General features: G+C 35.7%; 2 protein-coding genes across 3 annotated transcripts in view; one reads left to right on the top strand and one right to left on the bottom strand.

The window, feature by feature from the left end:
• Positions 1–13511, bottom strand: part of LOC133173694 (DNA (cytosine-5)-methyltransferase 1-like) — a 44117-nt gene extending 30606 nt beyond the window's left edge. The window contains exons 1-21 of the mRNA XM_061308692.1: positions 13439–13511; positions 13318–13366; positions 10327–10434; positions 9426–9773; positions 9316–9343; positions 6631–6712; positions 6404–6523; positions 6086–6227; positions 5788–5897; positions 5567–5685; positions 5139–5231; positions 4267–4418; positions 3611–3688; positions 3393–3496; positions 2806–2977; positions 2591–2688; positions 2004–2082; positions 1834–1890; positions 1585–1668; positions 1034–1158; positions 389–494 (exon numbers count right to left, since the gene is read on the bottom strand). Of these exons, the coding sequence (XP_061164676.1) occupies positions 389–494; positions 1034–1158; positions 1585–1668; positions 1834–1890; positions 2004–2082; positions 2591–2688; positions 2806–2977; positions 3393–3496; positions 3611–3688; positions 4267–4418; positions 5139–5231; positions 5567–5685; positions 5788–5897; positions 6086–6227; positions 6404–6523; positions 6631–6712; positions 9316–9343; positions 9426–9773; positions 10327–10434; positions 13318–13366; positions 13439–13485 (2301 nt within the window). The 5' untranslated portion in view covers positions 13486–13511. The remainder of the gene's footprint in view (positions 1–388; positions 495–1033; positions 1159–1584; positions 1669–1833; positions 1891–2003; positions 2083–2590; positions 2689–2805; positions 2978–3392; positions 3497–3610; positions 3689–4266; positions 4419–5138; positions 5232–5566; positions 5686–5787; positions 5898–6085; positions 6228–6403; positions 6524–6630; positions 6713–9315; positions 9344–9425; positions 9774–10326; positions 10435–13317; positions 13367–13438) is intronic.
• A 268-nt stretch (positions 13512–13779) lies between these two features.
• Positions 13780–18443, top strand: part of LOC133173224 (FIGNL1-interacting regulator of recombination and mitosis-like) — a 46577-nt gene continuing 41913 nt past the window's right edge. For both annotated transcript variants that reach the window (XM_061308201.1, XM_061308200.1), the window contains exon 1: positions 13780–13858. The gene's annotated coding sequence lies outside the window, so the exon portion shown is untranslated. The remainder of the gene's footprint in view (positions 13859–18443) is intronic.

The following is an 18443-nucleotide window of genomic DNA, read 5'->3' as shown; positions in this document are numbered from 1 at the left end:
AAACATGTACACCAATCAGTGAAAGGGGGGGGGGGGGGCATGTCCTCGTGTAAAACCTACAAAACAAATATGAATACCAGCAGGGGGTGTGTCCTTGTGTAAAACCTACAGAACAAACATATATACCAGTCAGGGGGCGCGTCCTTGCGTCAAACCTACAAAACAAATATGAAATATGAATACCAGCAGGGGGCATGTCTTTGTATAGAACCTGCACAACAAACATGTACACCAGTCGGGGGGCATGTCTTTGTGTAGAATCTAAGAATAAAACAAATTATGTCTGTATACTAATTCATGGGGCATGTTCTTGTGTAAAACCTATAAAACAAAAACATGAATACCAGTCAGGGGGTATGTTTTTTAAATTAATAACCATTTAACTTACTGTCACTTTCTTTAGAGCTGATTCTAGTTTAATGCTTTCACAGTCATCAATAAAGAAAAGTTCCAATGGATCAGCTGTTTCTCCTAGTAAGGTATCACTTCCTCTGCTGAAGAACAGATGATTCATATCAATTCACAAGATTCAAATTTTAGGAGTGGAGAATTTTTGTTTTCAGAATGCTGTTTCATATCTTTTTCATTTCATCAATATTAAGTAGACAACTTTTTAAAAGGAGTTGAAATTTTCTTTTTTTTTTTTCTTTATACTGCTTTTGCAAATTTATTTTTTCCCCCTCTAAAAATTTAATCTTCTGGAAAATCTAGATTAAATAACTTTGCTTTTAAACAAAATCTTCCAATAGTCTTGAAATACCATGTAAGCAGAAATTTTAACGAGTATTCAATTTTGGCATTTTTAGTGAGGATATCAAGATCGCTAAAATCAAATATCGCTAACAATTTATTCCACATTAGAGGTACCATCATCCTTCTATGCACCATAAAATTGCTAAAATTACTTCTCGCTAAAATTAAATACTGATTTTTTTTAGGATAAATCGCTAAATTTGCATCTCGCTAAAAATTCCACTTATACGGTAGTACAGTATGTTCAAAAGAAGTGTATGTAAGATGAAAATGACCTAACCATAACCACTGAGCATGACACATTTTGTTTCCGTTGGCATTTTCCCAGAGATAGTTGACCTTAGCGATGTACACAGGTATGGACACATCCTCAGGCTTGATGGAAATAAAATCACCCAAGCTTACCTGTCCAAAAATCAAGAGTTTAAGCATACATGCGTTAGATTACCCCAGCAGCAGATAAAAGTACAACTAAAACCGACCAATCAGAAAATTCCTGCTAAAGGATAAATATCTAATGGTGGTGTTATTTTTCTTAATGGCAGAAATTATGGGAAAAACGAGAAAATTGTGGTGACAATTGCAGGGGCAGTAACTACCATTGCCAATTTTTTTTCTAGGATCCTAATTGTACTTTATTCATTCAAAAATTGTGATGAATATGCAAAGAACAACAATAACATCCCCCCCTCCCCAAAGAGAGAAAAGATGATTGGATGGAAAGACAAGTCAGATACATTGTATATGAAGTACATGTGCTTAATGACAATAAAACTTCAGCAAGAGAACTTGCTTTTAAGAATCTCTGTTTGATTTTCTTTTTCTTCCTACCTGTTCATCATTGATTGACACTGCAGCATAATAAGAATTCTTTCCATCTTCATGTATTGCTTCACCAATCCAGGAAAGTTTTGTCTGAAGTTAACAAAATAATTCATTAAATTCAGGAATAACTTGATGTCAGTTTTCTGAAAAATTATTTACTGACGCACATTTTTAGTTCTAAACATCTCTCAGAAATGTTAATAGTAACATTTACTTCAGTGTTAAGAACAAACAAACAGAAATGTAAACATTTACCTTTGTATTAAGAACTGTCTTGTGTTTCTTTATTGGTGTTGTCTCTTTGTTTTCCTTCTGTGATGTCAAAACAAAATTATTTATGATTCATGTTCAGTATAATTTTATCTGTACACTCAAGTTTATAAAGATTCAATTTATTGACCTAATATAAACAAGCTTTAACTGACCACATTTAACTTGTCATCTGTATCATCATCATCTAGAATATCATCTTCATCAGCCTCCTTCATCGCCATATTTGGACATCTAAAAGACCAAACCAAATCTTAAGGACATATGCAACGTAGTTTGAACTTCATTGTCTTTTTCCCTGGAGTTGAAGAGTTCCAATACTTAAAGAAACTGTGTGCTACATTTTAATGTCTATGCTATTGTACACTTCTTCTAAAACAAGTCTGCATAAACAAAACACCTGGAATATATGTTTAGTAATTTTTGTAAATTTTTTTTTTTTGAATTATACAAAAATTTTCATCAATTGATATCTTTTCAAAACCCCTGGTAATGCATGCTGATTTTTCGTCTATGAACATCTGATGGCACTATAATCTTAAATTAAGAATATCTTGAAAAATTATCAGTAGGTAAGGTACATTGCGTATGTCCTTTACTTTGTCTTAAATTAGAATGATGCCTCAGTAAAAGAAATGGCATGTTTAGCTTGCACAGAACTTCCAAATTTGATTATGCTGCATGCAATATCGGTACAAAATGTTCAGCTAATCAAAACCCTTAAACCTGATCTATTCCTCACCTTCTGTTAACACAAGCCTGTTTAGCTCGCCCGGATCCTCCAAACTTGACCATATCTTTACAAGCAGTACATTTCCCACAATCTGGCTGTTGACAGATCTATAGGTGAAAAAATATGCATGTATTTATGTCTCTCTTTTGTTTTTGCTACAAATTAAAGGGGGGGGGAGGCTTCTGAAATTTATGGTTATAGACAGAACAACCTGAAACATTTACCTCACAGATGCCACACCTGCGTCTTTTGGATTTCTGCCCACTTTTATCATCAATCTCCCCCTGAAACATGCTATCAAATATCTGGGTCACCAGCCTCGTTGTGGTGGCCATGGTGAAAGCTGGCTTCTTCACCTTCTCTTTGGTCTTTCTTAACTCTTTCCTCATCTGACGCCTAAAGCAAGAAAACAAATTTCTCCTTCATATACCGTATAAGTAGAAATTTTTGCAAGGATTCAATTTTGGCATTTTTAGCGAGGATACTGAGATCGCTAAAATTGAATATCTGTAACAATTCGTACTGCTTTGGAGGTTACCGTTGTGTCATTTAGGTGTCATTAAATTGTTAAAATTACTTAGTAAGTAGTAAAATTACTTAGTAAGTAGTAAAATTCATGCACTTATTATCAAAAACAAATTGCTAAATTTATGTCGCACTACAAATTCCACTTATAGGGTACTAAGACATACATGGACTTCAGGTGTCTTTATCCAAGATTTTCCCTTCCCTTAATACGTGATTTTTTATCCATTACCAAAAATATTTTAGTACTAGATATGTTTTTCAAGAAACAGGTATCATTAAATACCGTTTTCCAAGGGTGACCCCAGCCAGTTTGATGAGGGCTCTCATGCAGGGTGTTGTGATGAGTAACCCTTCATCATCTTCTGCTGCTTCATCATAACTCTGGACCTGGAAGTAAAAACATGTCCATAACCTGGAGGCCAAACAACAACTGTCTACAACAGTGAAACCTCTTCATCAAAGCTTTATCTTTGTGAGGAGGTGAGGCAGAACAGTGCTTACCTGATCCAAGACAAACTGGGCATGTCTCAGTAAGGAGTCTTCTGTGAGGCTGGACAGTCCAGTAGGGGGCACTGTGGTCTTGAAATAAAAATATAAACATTGTAATAGGTAACCCTGGAATAGGTCTCCATAACTCTTCATCATTTAAAAATAAATACTAGAGATATGTCCACAGGATATGAATGCCCTACCCAAGGTTATTAGTAATGCAACATAAAAAGAAATGTAACTTGGTTCTTTAAGATTACAGTAAATGAGGAATAGTGAGGTCACAGGAAATATTAAGGTCAGAAAATTATGAAAATTATCTCTCACCAATATATATCAGCATATGAAGTTTGATAAATATCTTGAATAGTTTTTTTGAAACTGAGCTAAATGCAAATTAAGAAAAGTGTGGTAAAAATCAAACGAAATGTCAAGGACAAAAAATAACTGCATTTGAATAGTTCTCATTAATATGAATAAGTATATAAGGTTTGATAAAAGATCTTGAATAACTGCTCTGAAACTGAGCCTAACACAGAGTTTGATAGATGGACAGAGAGATGGACATGACAAACCCTATATGCCCCAGCAGTATTCATGATGAAGCATAAAATAAGCTAGCACACATGGTATTCGAGTGTGTGACCTTGTGGACAGTGGTATCATACCTGTATTTTGTTGAGGAGATCCTCGTATGTGGCCTCTTGGTTGTTCTGTAGAAATTCAATGACCACTTTACTCATGTGAATCTTCTCCCTCATGGTGTCCATATAAGGTTGATAGGCCTCACTGGGGGACATCAGGATGTACTCCGCATAGCCTAAATACACAGAAATCATTATAGCCTAAATACACACAAATCATAATCTATAAGGAATGCAAGAATGTACTCCGCATCGCATAAATACACAGAAGTCATAATAGCCTAAATCTGAAGCCAATGTGGAAGAGTATATTCCTACATGCATCATCAATGCATGTTTAGTTCAGGTGGGACTTACAGTTACTTGGGAATGAACCTGCTCCAAAAACTTAAACCAGTTCACTCATGTGAAAGATGTAGGTCAGAGCCTGCATCTAAAGCCAGTCTGGTAATCTGCATCCCTATATTCCTCATCCAAGCAAGTTTGGTCAATATATGGCTTATAGTTACTTGGGAATGAGACTTGTCCTAAAACTTTAACTGGGAAGCCTTTGTCAAGCTAAGCTAAAAATATCCCACATATATGGAAACTAATGAGGGACATCAATTCATCAACTCATATTCGATACTGGCAACATTTTTATTACCTACATGGGTGTGCAATTAGGACTGCCCGATGCCCATACCTATACAGTGTTACCCTTTACCTGTTCTAATACCCTTTAACTGCACAATGTGCCCCTTTACCTGTACTCTTCCACTTTACCAATATCATGTACCACTTTAACTGTACTGTGTACCATTTTACCAATATCATTTACCACTTTACCTGTACTCTACCATTTTACCAATATCATGTACCACTTTACCTGTACTGTGTACCTGTTAACTGATTACCTGTACTAAATCCAATGAGAGCATTCTCTCCTCCATCAAATCCTGCAGTCCACCATTCATTGATTGGACCCAACTTACAAGCTGGTATACCTCCTAAAATATTAATGTACGCCACATCATAAGAGATACTGCATTTTCTAGAAGTGCTTATTATAAAACTATTAATAAATTACATGTGACATAATGTATTTATGAAACAACTTTACTGAAGTTATATTACATATAAATATAAATGTGATATAAATATTTTAAGATGTACTTCACTTCACAAGAGACAATGCATTTTCTAGAAGTTGCTTTTTATAAAATTACTAGTAAGTTACATACAACAATTTGTGGGTAACATAATGTATTCAACCACATGAACAAAACACTTTACTCTATATACTGAAAGTTATATAACATATACATATAAATGAGATAAATACCCTCTGGACTTGAGTTTTCATCATAGATGGGTTTAACGACTCCACTGAAGTAGAGGTATATGTTCTTCTCAATCAACCCCGTGTCAAATGGACACAGGTGGGTGTTCTTGTCATATACACTGAAATAATAAGAGAATCTCTAAAAATTTTAGACAAATCTGCATTACCTATGAGATTTTCATTTCTTTTTGTTATCAGACCATACTGGTCTTCAGTTTTACCTGAAGTTTGTGATTTTATGCTGAGGTCTCTGGTCGTAGCTGTGAATTTCTTCCTCCTCCCCAGTGAACACAGACAGCTTTGGATCAGTCAGGGCTATAAATTCTTCTACCTTAATTACAATGTACATGAAAATTTTTAAAAAATATGAATTTTTGGAAATCTTTTTCTGCTTATTACATACATATTCAGGAGTCTAGCACTGTTCTCTGAATCCTACTTGATTTTGAGTGCTGATTTTGATTTTTCTCTTGCTTTTGTTTGTCATTTTTTCTTGAACTTAAGATATCACAGACATACTGCTGTATCCTGGTCTCCAGGAAACATCCTAAGATCTGGGTCGTCTAGTAGCTGTTTACATTCCCGACACTTGGCAGGAGGTGCCTTAGGCTTCGCGGGTGGAGCTTTAGGTCTTGTTTTCTCTTCAACATTCTTTTCATCTCTAAAAATACATTTTCACTGAAAATAATTTGACATAGAAAAAGTATGAAGATTTCCATTTTTTAAAATCTTTTTGGACAAATTGTAAAAGCACTGCAATATTTCCTTCAAAGATTTAATGCATGAGAGATAAGTCTGGATACAACCACACATTGATGAAAGTCAATCTTGTCTCACCCATCCAAGTCTATAGTTTCCCCAGCTTCATCCTCTTCTAATTTAGCTTTCTTCAACTCCTTCTCCTGATCAGGGGCAGCAATATTCTCATCATCAGCCATAGATTTTCTCTTCCCTGGACTTAAACAAAAATAAAAAATTCTGATCACTAATTTCACCCTAAGCTGTTCACCTCTGACAATTCAAATATCAGCACCAGAATGTAGAATACAAAAATAAAATCTCACGTTCTAGAAAACATGGCTGTTATTGATGGCTGGTTTGATGTTTTCTTTGACTTTTTGTCTCTTTTCGACTTGGCTGGTGTACCTAGTAAAGAGAGGTAACTCATGACTATCCTTATGAAGTTTTTTCCCTTGGAGAGATTAAAAAAGTTTTTTTCTGGACAGAGAAAACAAAATCAAACACAGCAAGAGGCCCAGGGGCCACATCGCTCACCTGAGCACTGTGGCTGCGAAAAAAGCAAAAATCAGTTTAGTATTGCAATGCTTAAATGCATAAGTGGTCCCGATCTACCCCTTAAAGGGAGGAGGCTAGGGGGTATGATTTCAACAAAATTGAATCAACACTAACTAAGGATGCTTACACATTTTTTTTTGACTAAGTGTGATTTTTCCCTATTCAAGTTTAAACTTTCATTGTGGCCCCACCCTACCCCCGGGGGTCATGATTTGAACAAACTTGAATCAACGCTATCTTAGGATGCTTCCATATAAATATGACCAATCAAGACTTTGCTGTTCCTGAGAAGAAGATTTTTAAAGATTTTCCCTAAATATTCCTATGTAAAACTTTGACTGCGCACTGTGGCCCCACACTATCCCCAGGGGTCATGATTTGAACAAAATTGAATCTACACTACATGAGGATGCTTCCATAAAAATATGACCAATATTGGCTTTGTTGTTCTTGAGAACAAGATTTTTAAAGATTTTCCCCATGTATTCCTATGTAAAACTTTGATCGCCCTCTGTGGCCCCGCCCTACCCCCGGGAGTCATGATTTGAACAAACTTGAATCAACACTATCTGAGGATGCTTCCATATAAATATGACCAATCAAGACTTTGCTGTTCTTGAGAAGAAGATATTTAAAGATTTTCCCATGTATTCCTTTATAAAACTTTGATCGCCCACTGTGGCCCCACCCTACCCCTGGGGGTCATGATTTGAACAAACTTGAATCAACACTACCTGAGGATACTTCCACATAAATATGACCAATCTTGGCTTAGTTGTTCTTGAGAAGAAGGTTTTTAAATATTTTCCCATGTATTCCTATGTAAAATTTTGATCGCCCAATGTGACCCCACCCTACCCCCGGGGGTTATGCAGTGCCTGGGAAGGTCAAGCAACAGGTAGGGCCAATGGCCCCACTGTTTGTAAAATGATGGGGCCATTTTGAAATTTAAGGGGCCGAGGGGAAATATATTGGGGCCATTCTAAAATAAATCATAGTATGATGCTATGGGGTAATGCATATATCTCTGACAACAAAATTTAGGAAAATTAAAAAGAAAAATGCGATAGGAATTGACAAGTCATATGACATTGACTAGTGCAAATGATTTTTCCGTTTCTAAGAACTTCAGTCAATCGTCATCTAAATTCTAACCAACTAGTATTTAGAAAAATTATATTTAAACTAGAAGCACCATTTTTAACGATGCTGATTTAGAGATCACGGGACAGGCTAAAATAAGTGGACTTCGTTGAAAAGGTTTTTCATTGTAAGCACAGGGGCTTGCTCCCGGCGTGTAATAATTATTTATGAAAAAAAAAAAAATTCATATACGGTAATACTAGTATTACCGAATATGATTTTTAATAAATAATTATTACACGCCGGGAGCAAACCCCTGTGTTGTAAGGTATATAAATTTTCCATGTGCGTGACTTTCGAAAAGCTGTCAGTGGTCAACCATCGAAAACGACTTGACACTTAAGAATCGAATGACATGAAAAAAAATGTTTCTTTGCCAGTGGATGTCAATATGCCGAATGATGGTTCCGATTTTATTATATAATACATCACAGATTCCATCTAACTTCAATGAAGAATACAGAAAGGGCGGACTGTGACGAACTTACAAAATAATAAAATATGCATACCCGCATTTTGCGGGGCGCGCCACATGGCGCTGCGCACCATTATTTCATTGCACCATTTTTCGACAGTATGCGCATATGGCGCATGGCGCGGCCCCTTCCTAGGCCCTGGTTATGATTTGAACAAACTTGAATCAACACTATCTGAGGATGCTTCCATATAAATATGACCAATCAAGACTTTGTTGTTCTTGAGAAGAAGATTTTTAAAGATTTTCTCTATGTTTTCCTATGTAAAACTTTGATCGCCCAATGTGGCCCCACCCTACCCCCGGGGGTCATGATTTGAACAAACTTGAATCAACACTATCTGAGGATGCTTCCATATAAATATGACCAATCAAGACTTTGTTGTTCTTGAGAAGAAGATTTTCTCTATGTTTTCCTATGTAAAACTTTGATAGCCCACTGTGGCCCCACCCTACCCCTGGGGGTCATGATTTGAACAAACTTGAATCTACACTACCTGAGGATGCTTCCACAAAAGTTTCAAACTTTCTAACACAGTGGTTCTTGAGAAGAAGATTTTTGAAAGATGCCATAAATTTTTCATGAATTCGCAATTATCTCCCCTTAGAAGAAGGCGTGGCCCTTCATTTGAACAAACTTGAATCCCCTTCATCCAAGGATACTCTGTGCCAAGTTTGGTTGAAATTGGCCCAGTGGTTCTGGAGAAGAAGATGAAATTGTGAAAATTTTACGACAACGACGACAGACAACGGACAAATTTTGATCAGAAAAGCTCACTTGAGCCTTTGGCTCAGGTGAGCTAAAAAGCAAAGTAGAATTTAAATGATAACTTACTTTTACTCTCCTCAACCTCCATCTCTTCCTGCAAAGAAATTTTGATACATGAGAATTAATTCACATTGGGAGCAATTTCAGATAAAAGATTTCAATACTTATACAATCACCTCATTCCTCCCACTATCATCTCCAGCCTGTAACTCTTCATCTTTCAATGTGTCTCCATTTTTGGCTTCTGATTTGGACTCATTTTCAGGTTTGGTATCAGTTCCGGGCTCATCTGAAAGCTTGGTATCAGGTTTGGACTTATCTACAGGCCTGGTCTCCAAGAACTCCTCTGAAGCTTTGTCTCTGCTGCCGTGATCACTTTTATCTCCGTTCCTGTGGTCACCATTCTCACAGTCCATCAGTCCATTCCCCGTCTTCTTGCTCGATCCCTCTGTCTCGATCATCACCCCATTCTCACTATCATATACCTTATCAAACACCTTCTTTAGATTCTTGAAATATCCCTTCTGCAGTGGTAAAGAGAAACTGATTTAAAATAATACAGACTAATAAGTAAGCAATCTATTTAAAATAATACAGAGGGCTAAATAATAAACAAAGAATGGTCTCATTCAGACACACACTTCCTCAAACACTTCAGCAGAAATAAGGCATTAAAATTCGTGATTCAGAAAATGAATACAATTCTACAGAATGATTACACATCAGTTAAACAGATATTATTTCTGCCCTTTCCCTCCAAGTCTTCTACGAATTAAAGAAAACCTACAGTTCAGACACCATTCTCTACCCTCCTCAGATTTCCAAAAGTTTTCCCATGCAATGCTACGTTATTTACCTAAACCAACATGAACATCAATAACCCCAGCCCTTTCCCAGTCATTCTACAAAAAAATAATTGCACCTGCGTCTTTTGATCAATAAACCCATCAAAAACTTTTTTCTAAGGTTTTCTCCAAATATTATACTTTTTGCTCTGCTTCCCTGGCGCAGGAACTAAGTTTGATGCGAGGTCTCATCCCTTTTTGTGTTGAATCTGTTATCAATTTCTTCTCTTACCTCAGTAATGATGTTTTCTTTCAGTCCTTTTTCCAGTCCTGTAATAATCTTGCTGACATCCTCTGGTAGATAGCCATCAAATAACTTGCATTTCTTTTTCCAGTATCCCTGAAGTATCAAATGAAAGTTACATATGTGTACACCCATTTATCAGGTCCAGCAATCTCTTGATTTAGCTATATAGCTTGAATTACCTATATTGCTTTACTGAGCTATTCAGAATAGCTTGATAAAGCTATTTCTATGCCGTTTCTCTCAAAAATGTTTTTTGTAAGATTTAAACACAGAAAGTTGCAAATATTCGCATATTCATATATGTACTATGGACTTTCAAAAAAAGCAACCCAAATCAAAGCTACATGTAGTTCTAACACTGCAGCTTTTGAATACTTTCTAAGTAAAAGATGTATTTTCATTGTTTGGAAAACTGTTACCACATTTGTTCGTTTAGGTATGGATAAGTATGATTGCTTCACATTGTGCTGAATTATTACCAATCAATTAACTTGTTGACCAGAATTAACCTCCTTTATAATTTCATTCAAGAAGTAACTGTGTGGTCACAAATCAATTGCTTTATATAGCCCCAAAACTTTTAGAACTTCGAGTACAAAGTCTCTGAAGAAGATGCAATTTGATTAGCGATTTTTTAAATACATTGTTTTCAGAAGAGTTCAAGGCTGAATGACTATCCCTGCACATGGTGCGACTTTTTGTACATGTTGAAAAATAACTAAATTAAGAAAACTTAGGTAATCAAAGATTACGAAGCTCACCTTGACAAATGTTATCTATAAGCAAGGCAAATTTCACATCATTCATATTTTTTTTCTAGTTAGTCAGGGATCGACATTAACGGTTGTCCGATTGCCCGGGACAAGTAAATTCTCAGTTCGGGCAATGAAATTGTCGATGTACTTGTCCGATCGGGCAAGTGAAGTTTTCTCATACAAATGTACATATTTATTTAGTTTACATTAATTTATAAATAACACAATAAATTGAACATCCACACGCACCTGGATGACAATGTTTTTGCATTCGGAATTCCTTGGTAGCTGGGTTATACCGCTCTGTCCGTTCATTTAAAAATCGGATTCGTTATTTTCTTTCATAGTAAATACGCTCTCCGTGTAACAAAATTTTGTTAACCTCTTATTAGGAAATTAGATTATTTATTCACGCACAGAATATAAGTACAGTGTACCACGATGTATCCTGATCAAGATAAGATGTATGTTTCGTAGCAACTATCTTCCTTTAGCGTTGATTCACAGTTATCTCCGAAAGTCACGATTCACAAAAGGATCCGGCCAAAAATAATTTTTTAAAAATATGAATTTTATGAAAAGGAAACGGAAGGTTATTGCTGCATGAAAGTGTGTGTTAAAAGGTTAAATTCACAAGTACAGTCGTATATATTTATGTACAGATGCAGCATCAAAATTTTTTTTCAGGTCAACTTGCCAAATTGACAGTAGTGTATTTGGTCACATTTTTTGTTGTAATAACATTTACAGTAATTTATAATTTTCTTCTTTTCAAAAGTTCTTTCCTAATTCTGAGCAACAAAGTTTTGCATTCGGACAAGTCAAAGTTTGAGATCACTTGCCCGAAGGGCAAGTGAATCTGGAAGTTAATGTCTATCCCTGTTAGTGTACATCCCAAGATCAATATCCATGCAACTTTGGTTTAAGTAGGACTTATAGTTACTTGTAAATAGACCTGCTCAAAAAAACTTATAACCTTGTTTACTAATCAAGAAAATTTTGGTCAGTTCAAACATTCAAAGCAAGTCTAGAAGTTTTCATCCTTAGATGCATCATATATGCAAGTTTAATCATAACAGGCCATAATATTGTATAGATACTCCAAAAAATTATCCTGGTCACTCATCTGGAAAATGTAGGTCGGATTCAGAATCCAAAGCAAGTCTGGAAGTCTCCATCCCTAGATACATCATCCATGCTAATTTGGTTAAAATATGGCTAAAACTCACTCATGTGGAAAATCTAGGTCAGATTCAGCATCCAAAGTAGGTTGGTTAGTGTACATCCCTAGATTCATCATCCATGAAAGTTTGGTCCAGGTAGGGCTTATAGTTACTTGGGAATGGACCTGCTCAAAAATCTTTACCTGGTCACTCATCTGGAAATTCTAGGTCAGATCCAGCATCCGAAGCAAGTGTGGTAGTGTCCATCCCTAGATGCATCATCCATGAAAGTTTGGTCAAGGTAAGGCTTATAGTTACTTGGAAATGGACTTGCTCAAAAAACTTTAACCTGGTCACTCATCTGGAAAATCTAGGTCAGATCCAGCATCCGAAGCAATTGTGTCAGTGTCCATCCCTATATGCATCATACATGCAAGTTTGATCCAGGTAGGGCTTATAGTTACTTAAGAATGGACCTGCTCCAAAAAACTTTAACCTGGTCATTCATCTGGAAAATCTAGGTCAGATCCAACTTCCGAAGCAATTGTGGTAGTGTCCATCCCAAGAAAGTTTGGTCAAGGTAGGGCTTATATTTACTTGGGAATGGACCTCCTCCAAAAACTTTAACCTGGTCACTCATCTGGAAAATCTAGGTCAGATCCAGCATCCGAAGCAAGTGTGGTAGTGTCCATCCCTTGATGCATCATCCATGCAAGTTTGGTCCAGGTAGAGCTTATATATAGTTACTTGGGAATGGACTTGCTCCTAAAACTTTAACCTGGATGCTGACGCTTATGGTATAGCATAAGCTCATCTCGACTTCGTCGAGGTAAGCTAAAAAGTGTGATAAAATAGCTAAATCAAGCTATTCTGATTACCTTAAAAAAGCCATAGCTAATTCAAGCTATATAACAAAATAAAGAGATTGTGCAGACTCATCTTCCAACAGATTTTACTTTCTGGAAGTTGTCATTTAACTTCATTAATGCTTTATATTGTATACAAAATATTTTTAAAGTTTCCATGATGATGTAGAAAATACATTCTGTTTTGTTTACCTTTTCTGTAAGATCACCATCTTGAAATTCTTCCTCCAGCTCTTTCAGCCTGTAAAAAAATAAAATTGCAATGTAAATTGCTTATGATGTAAAATCAGGCGCAAATCTCACATTGTCTTACTTTTCCACGATTTCTGTCGTGATCGGTGGTATCGTTTTCCCAGGCATCGTCTTTCTTTCCACAAGACCTTCGACAATGATTGTTCCCGCTAAATTTTGGTCTTACCTAGAGGAGGGGTGTTAGGTTTTTATTGAGGGAAGAAAAAGAGGCATAATAACTATTACTGAACTTAACAAGAAAATAACTTACTAAATATTAACTTCCTATGTAAGATAGGAAATTAATATTATTTTCAAATTGAATGACAATCTTTCAGTGATAAACAAATTAACCTCAAAAGACCCCTTTTCAAAATGGACTTTACCGGAAGTTATGGACGTAAACAACAGAAGGGAAGAAGCCTTGAAATGTCTGCGCGCCAAGTTTAACATTCAGCAAAAGTCATGTAAAGATGTGTTAACTGAGTAAAAAGCATATCGGGTAAGAAATAAGATTTTAAGGTTGATTTATATTAAACATTTTCTCTGGAAATTTTATTTTGATCTTTTTTATTTGATTTTTTAAAACTAATTTTCTCAAAAAGCGTTCAACAGTGTTCAATATCGAGCCCGAACTTATTTTCGTCATGGTTTAACTAAAAGATTTCTGGACGATGATGGCAGATACACAGGAATTCATACAAAAAGGAAATACAATGAGTATTAAAATTAACTCTCCTTCATAATAACGTTATGGTTTAACAAAAAGAGAGAAAATGCAACGGACCAGGGTTAGCCTATAAACCCTAACCCCGGACCAGACCAGACTCCAACCCAGGCCCTCTGAACTCTGTATAGGTATTCTACCAATGATGAATGAACAAATCTAACAGTTAGTGAATGTAGCGATTGTTTGCAACTTTCAATTAGCAGTTGTTGTAAATGACACCATAAAAAAATCAGTGACTAGTGCTTAAACGAATACCAAAAATCAATATTGTAATATTCGGGAGTACTATTTGATTCATATTCGAATATTCATTGATGTTATATTTAAAGTATATCTTTATAAGATGTTATAATACCTATACCATTTGCAGACCAAAGAAAATTTGTATACATATATATTAATAATAAAACTTATAACGATATAGTTTCTTGTTGTTAAACTGCCCATTGTTAAAAGTTCTCCTCAAATTAAACAGAAAAAACAAATGGTGACCATAGAACAATGGTTCTGTTGTCACTTTCAGATATGTTTCAGTTCTTTTTGAAATCTGCATTCTGTATGTGAAATTTTAAAACAAAATTGTTCTGGAAGTTACTGTAAACCAACTATTATTCGCGTCAACATTTATTCGCAATTCCTCAGTTTGAAATCAGTCCGCCACGATGAATTTTCGCGACTGACGACACATTCTCTACAAAAACAAAGAAAAATAAATAATTTGCGGCGATTAATATTCTCTATTTAAAATAGATCGCAGAAGTCGCGAATATTTCTCGCACGTGAATAAAAGTTGGTTTACAGTAATTGATAGTTTTCATATGACATATTTTTTCTCCGAGTTATTTCCCTTGGCCGCCATCTTGGTGGTCAACCTTGTAATTTTTCCTCTTTGTCTTACCAAATCTAAGAGGGTGTAAAAGAAATATTTGGGGGAAAATCTTTATAGAATAAAAATTATGAAGTAAAGGAAGCTTTAGCAAATGTATATTTTTCAGAAAAACAGTGCTTCCTACCTCACAATGGCCAGTATAAAAAGTTAAAGTTGGTTGAATATTGAAGGAATATGAGCATGTTGACCTCTAATATGGCCGCCAACGGGAAATAACTCTTGCTAATTTGGGCCTACTGAAAACTATCTATTGATTTTCAGTGACATGCTATGATTTCATATTTTTCAGTGGTGCGGATCTTGCCCCAATTTACAGTATCGACCCTATATCACGCAAGGTTAGGTTGGTGGGGAAATGTGTAAATTTACGTACTAGTTAAAATAGGAAACTATCTTTACATGCTAAAATTTATAAAAATCTATGCATGGAAAATACAGAAAAGTCACAGTTTGATAGTAAGAAAGAAACATGCTGTAGAAAAAGTCGGAAGTGCGAAAGTCCAAGTGTGTTATCAGGGTATTCACATTACGCATTACTGAACATGCTTGTAACATATTAAGAGGTCAGTCTGAAAATAAATGTGTTTAAAAAAAATCAAAGTCGATAATTAGTTTTTAGGATTATTTCTTTTTTTAAAAGAAAACACATTTGTGATTTAGTGACACCCGTGATAGAAAAATGCATGGAAATGGTGGGCCATGCAAACAATCGGTGATAAAATTGGTAGGCTTGAATTACACTCAATATGAATTTATGAAAATGAATTTTCTTGAGCGTATATTCAAAAGGATTTACACTAAGAAAAATTATGTGCATTCTTTGTTTTGATTTCTAATTATATTTCTGTACTTTCTAACACTAATAAAATCTCAAGAGGTAGTCAACAGTTCATGTGGAGCATCGAAAGGATAAAGTCGCGCTAAATCCTTATCAATACTATAAGTTTTCATCATTAAAGTACCAATATAATAATTTAATCAACAAAGTAAACATTGAAGTATAAATTATGATACCGAATATTCGAATGCTAAATTTCCATTCGAATATTCGCCATCTACTATTCATTTGCAAATATTCGAACATTTGTTTCAGCTCTATCAGTGACGTCAGTAATTTTTCATTGTATGAACTAATGATACACCATAACCTACCCTTTTCTACTGTGACTAACAAGAAATAAAAATAATAAAGAAAATCTGGGCTTGCTTTCATTCAGAAGAACCAATCAAACTGGGGCTTTCATATTAAGTAGACAGAAAATGTTAACAGAGAGAATGCAGTTGGTACCTCAATGCAGGTTATAGGTTGTTTGTCACCGCAAGGCTTAAAGGTCATAGGAGACAATTACCTGAACATATTGAGTTACATACGGGAATAAGTTCATCTGAGCTGGTAAAATAAGACTGAAGTTGTTTTTGGATTTTTTACGCAAGATAGCTACAGCACAGTCGATCAAAATTACTCAGTCATGAAAATTCACTTTGACAAACGTTGCTTATCTCCCTTGGCATATGACGTCAGTAAGGCACAGTCGCTGTTCAAAGCTATGCAATGTTTACAAACTATCATGTCATTTTGCAGCTTAATTTTAATGAATATCATAATCATGGCTAAAACCTTGTATAAATATACGATCTTCAAACAGGCTAGTATTTCTTTTTAGCTCATCTTTTTAGGCTCAAGTGAGCTTTTCTGATCAAAATTTGTCCGTTGTCTGTCGTCGGCGTCGTTGTTGTCGTAAACTTTTCACATTTTCATCTTCTTCTCCAGAACTACGGGGCCAATTTCAATCAAACTTGACACAAAGTATCCTTGGGTAAAGGGGATTCAAGTTTGTTCAAATGAAGGGCCACTCCCTCCTCAAAGGGGAGATAATTATGAAATAGCAAAAAATTAATGGCATTATTGAAAAATCTTCTTCTCAAGAACCAATGGGCCAGGAAAGATGAAACTCATATGGAATTATTGTCAGGTAGTGTAGATTCAAGTTTGTTCAAATCATGACCCCGGGGGGTAGGGTGGGGCCACAATGGACGATCAAAGTTTTACATAGGAATATATAGGAAAAATCTTCTTCTCATGAACAGCAAAGATATGATTGGTCATATTTATATGGAAGCATCTTCATGTGGTGTAGATTCAAATTTGTTCAAATCATGACCCCTTGGGGTAGGGTGGGGCCACAATGGACAATCAAAGTTTTACATAGGAATATATAGGAAAAATCTTCAAAAATCTTCTTCTCAAGAATAGCAAAGATATGATTGGTCATATTTATTTGGAAGCATCCTCAGGTGGTGTGGATTCAAGTTTGTTCAAATCATGACCATTGGGGGGTAGGGTGGGGCCACAATGGATGACAATTAAAGTTTAACATAGGAGAATATAGGAAAAATCTTCAAAAATCTTCTTCTCAAGAACAGCAAAGCCATGATCGGTCAAATTTATATGGAAGCATCTGCAAGTGGTGTAGATTCAAATTTGTTCCAATTATGACCCCTTGGGGTAGGGTGGGGCCACAATGGACAATCAAAGTTTTCATGGAGTATATAGGAAAAATCTTCAAAAATCTTCTTCTCAAGAACAGCAAAGCTATGATTTGTCATATTTATTTGGAAGCATCCTGAGGTGGTATAGATTCAAGTTTATTCAAGTCATGACCCCCAGGGGTAGGGTGGGGCCACAATGGACAATCAAAGTTTTACATAGGAATATATAGGAAAAATCTTCTTCTCAAGAACAGCAAAGCAATGATTGGTCATATTTATATTGGAAGCATCCTCAGGTGGTGTAGATTCAAGTTTGTTCAAATCATGACCCCCAGGGTAAGGGTGGGGCCACAATGGATGATCAAAGTTTAACATAGGTGTACATAGGAAAAATCTTCAAAAATCTTCTTCTCAAGAACAGCAAAGCTTTGATTGGATATATTTTTTTGAAAGCATCCTCATGTAGTGTAGATTCAAGTTTGTTCAAATCATGACCCCTGGGGGTAGGGTGGGGCCACAATGAACGTTCAAAGTTTTACATAGGAATATATAAGAAAAACCTTTAAAAATCTCAAGAACAGCAAAGCCACGGTTTGTAATATTTATATGGAAGCATCCTCAGATAGTGTACATTCAAATTTGTTCAAATCATGACCTCCAGGGGTAGGGTGGGGCCACAATGAAAGTTCAAACTTGTAGAGAAAAAAGTCATAGTCAAAAAATTATGTAAGCAGTGTAGATTTAATTTTGTTCAAGTCATACCCCCCCCCCCCCCACTCCCTTTTAGGGGTAGGTTGGGACCATTTATGCATTTAAGCTTTTCAATACTAAACTGATTTTTCCTTTTTTCCTAACCACAGTGCTCAGGTGAGCGATGTGGCCCCTGGGCCTCTTGTTAAAAATTCCATTGCATATTTGCAAGATATTTGCATGTTTTATCAGTCAAAATGTTATCATTTTCAACGTTTGACACTTCGA

Source organism: Saccostrea echinata, unplaced genomic scaffold (genome assembly GCF_033153115.1).
Source record: "Saccostrea echinata isolate AGI-Se365-2 ecotype Australia unplaced genomic scaffold, CSIRO_AGI_Sech_v1 ptg000056l, whole genome shotgun sequence".
Classification (NCBI taxonomy): Eukaryota; Metazoa; Mollusca; class Bivalvia; order Ostreida; family Ostreidae; genus Saccostrea; species Saccostrea echinata.
Note: the sequence above shows the minus strand (reverse complement) of the source record. Positions and strands in the feature narration are given on the sequence as shown.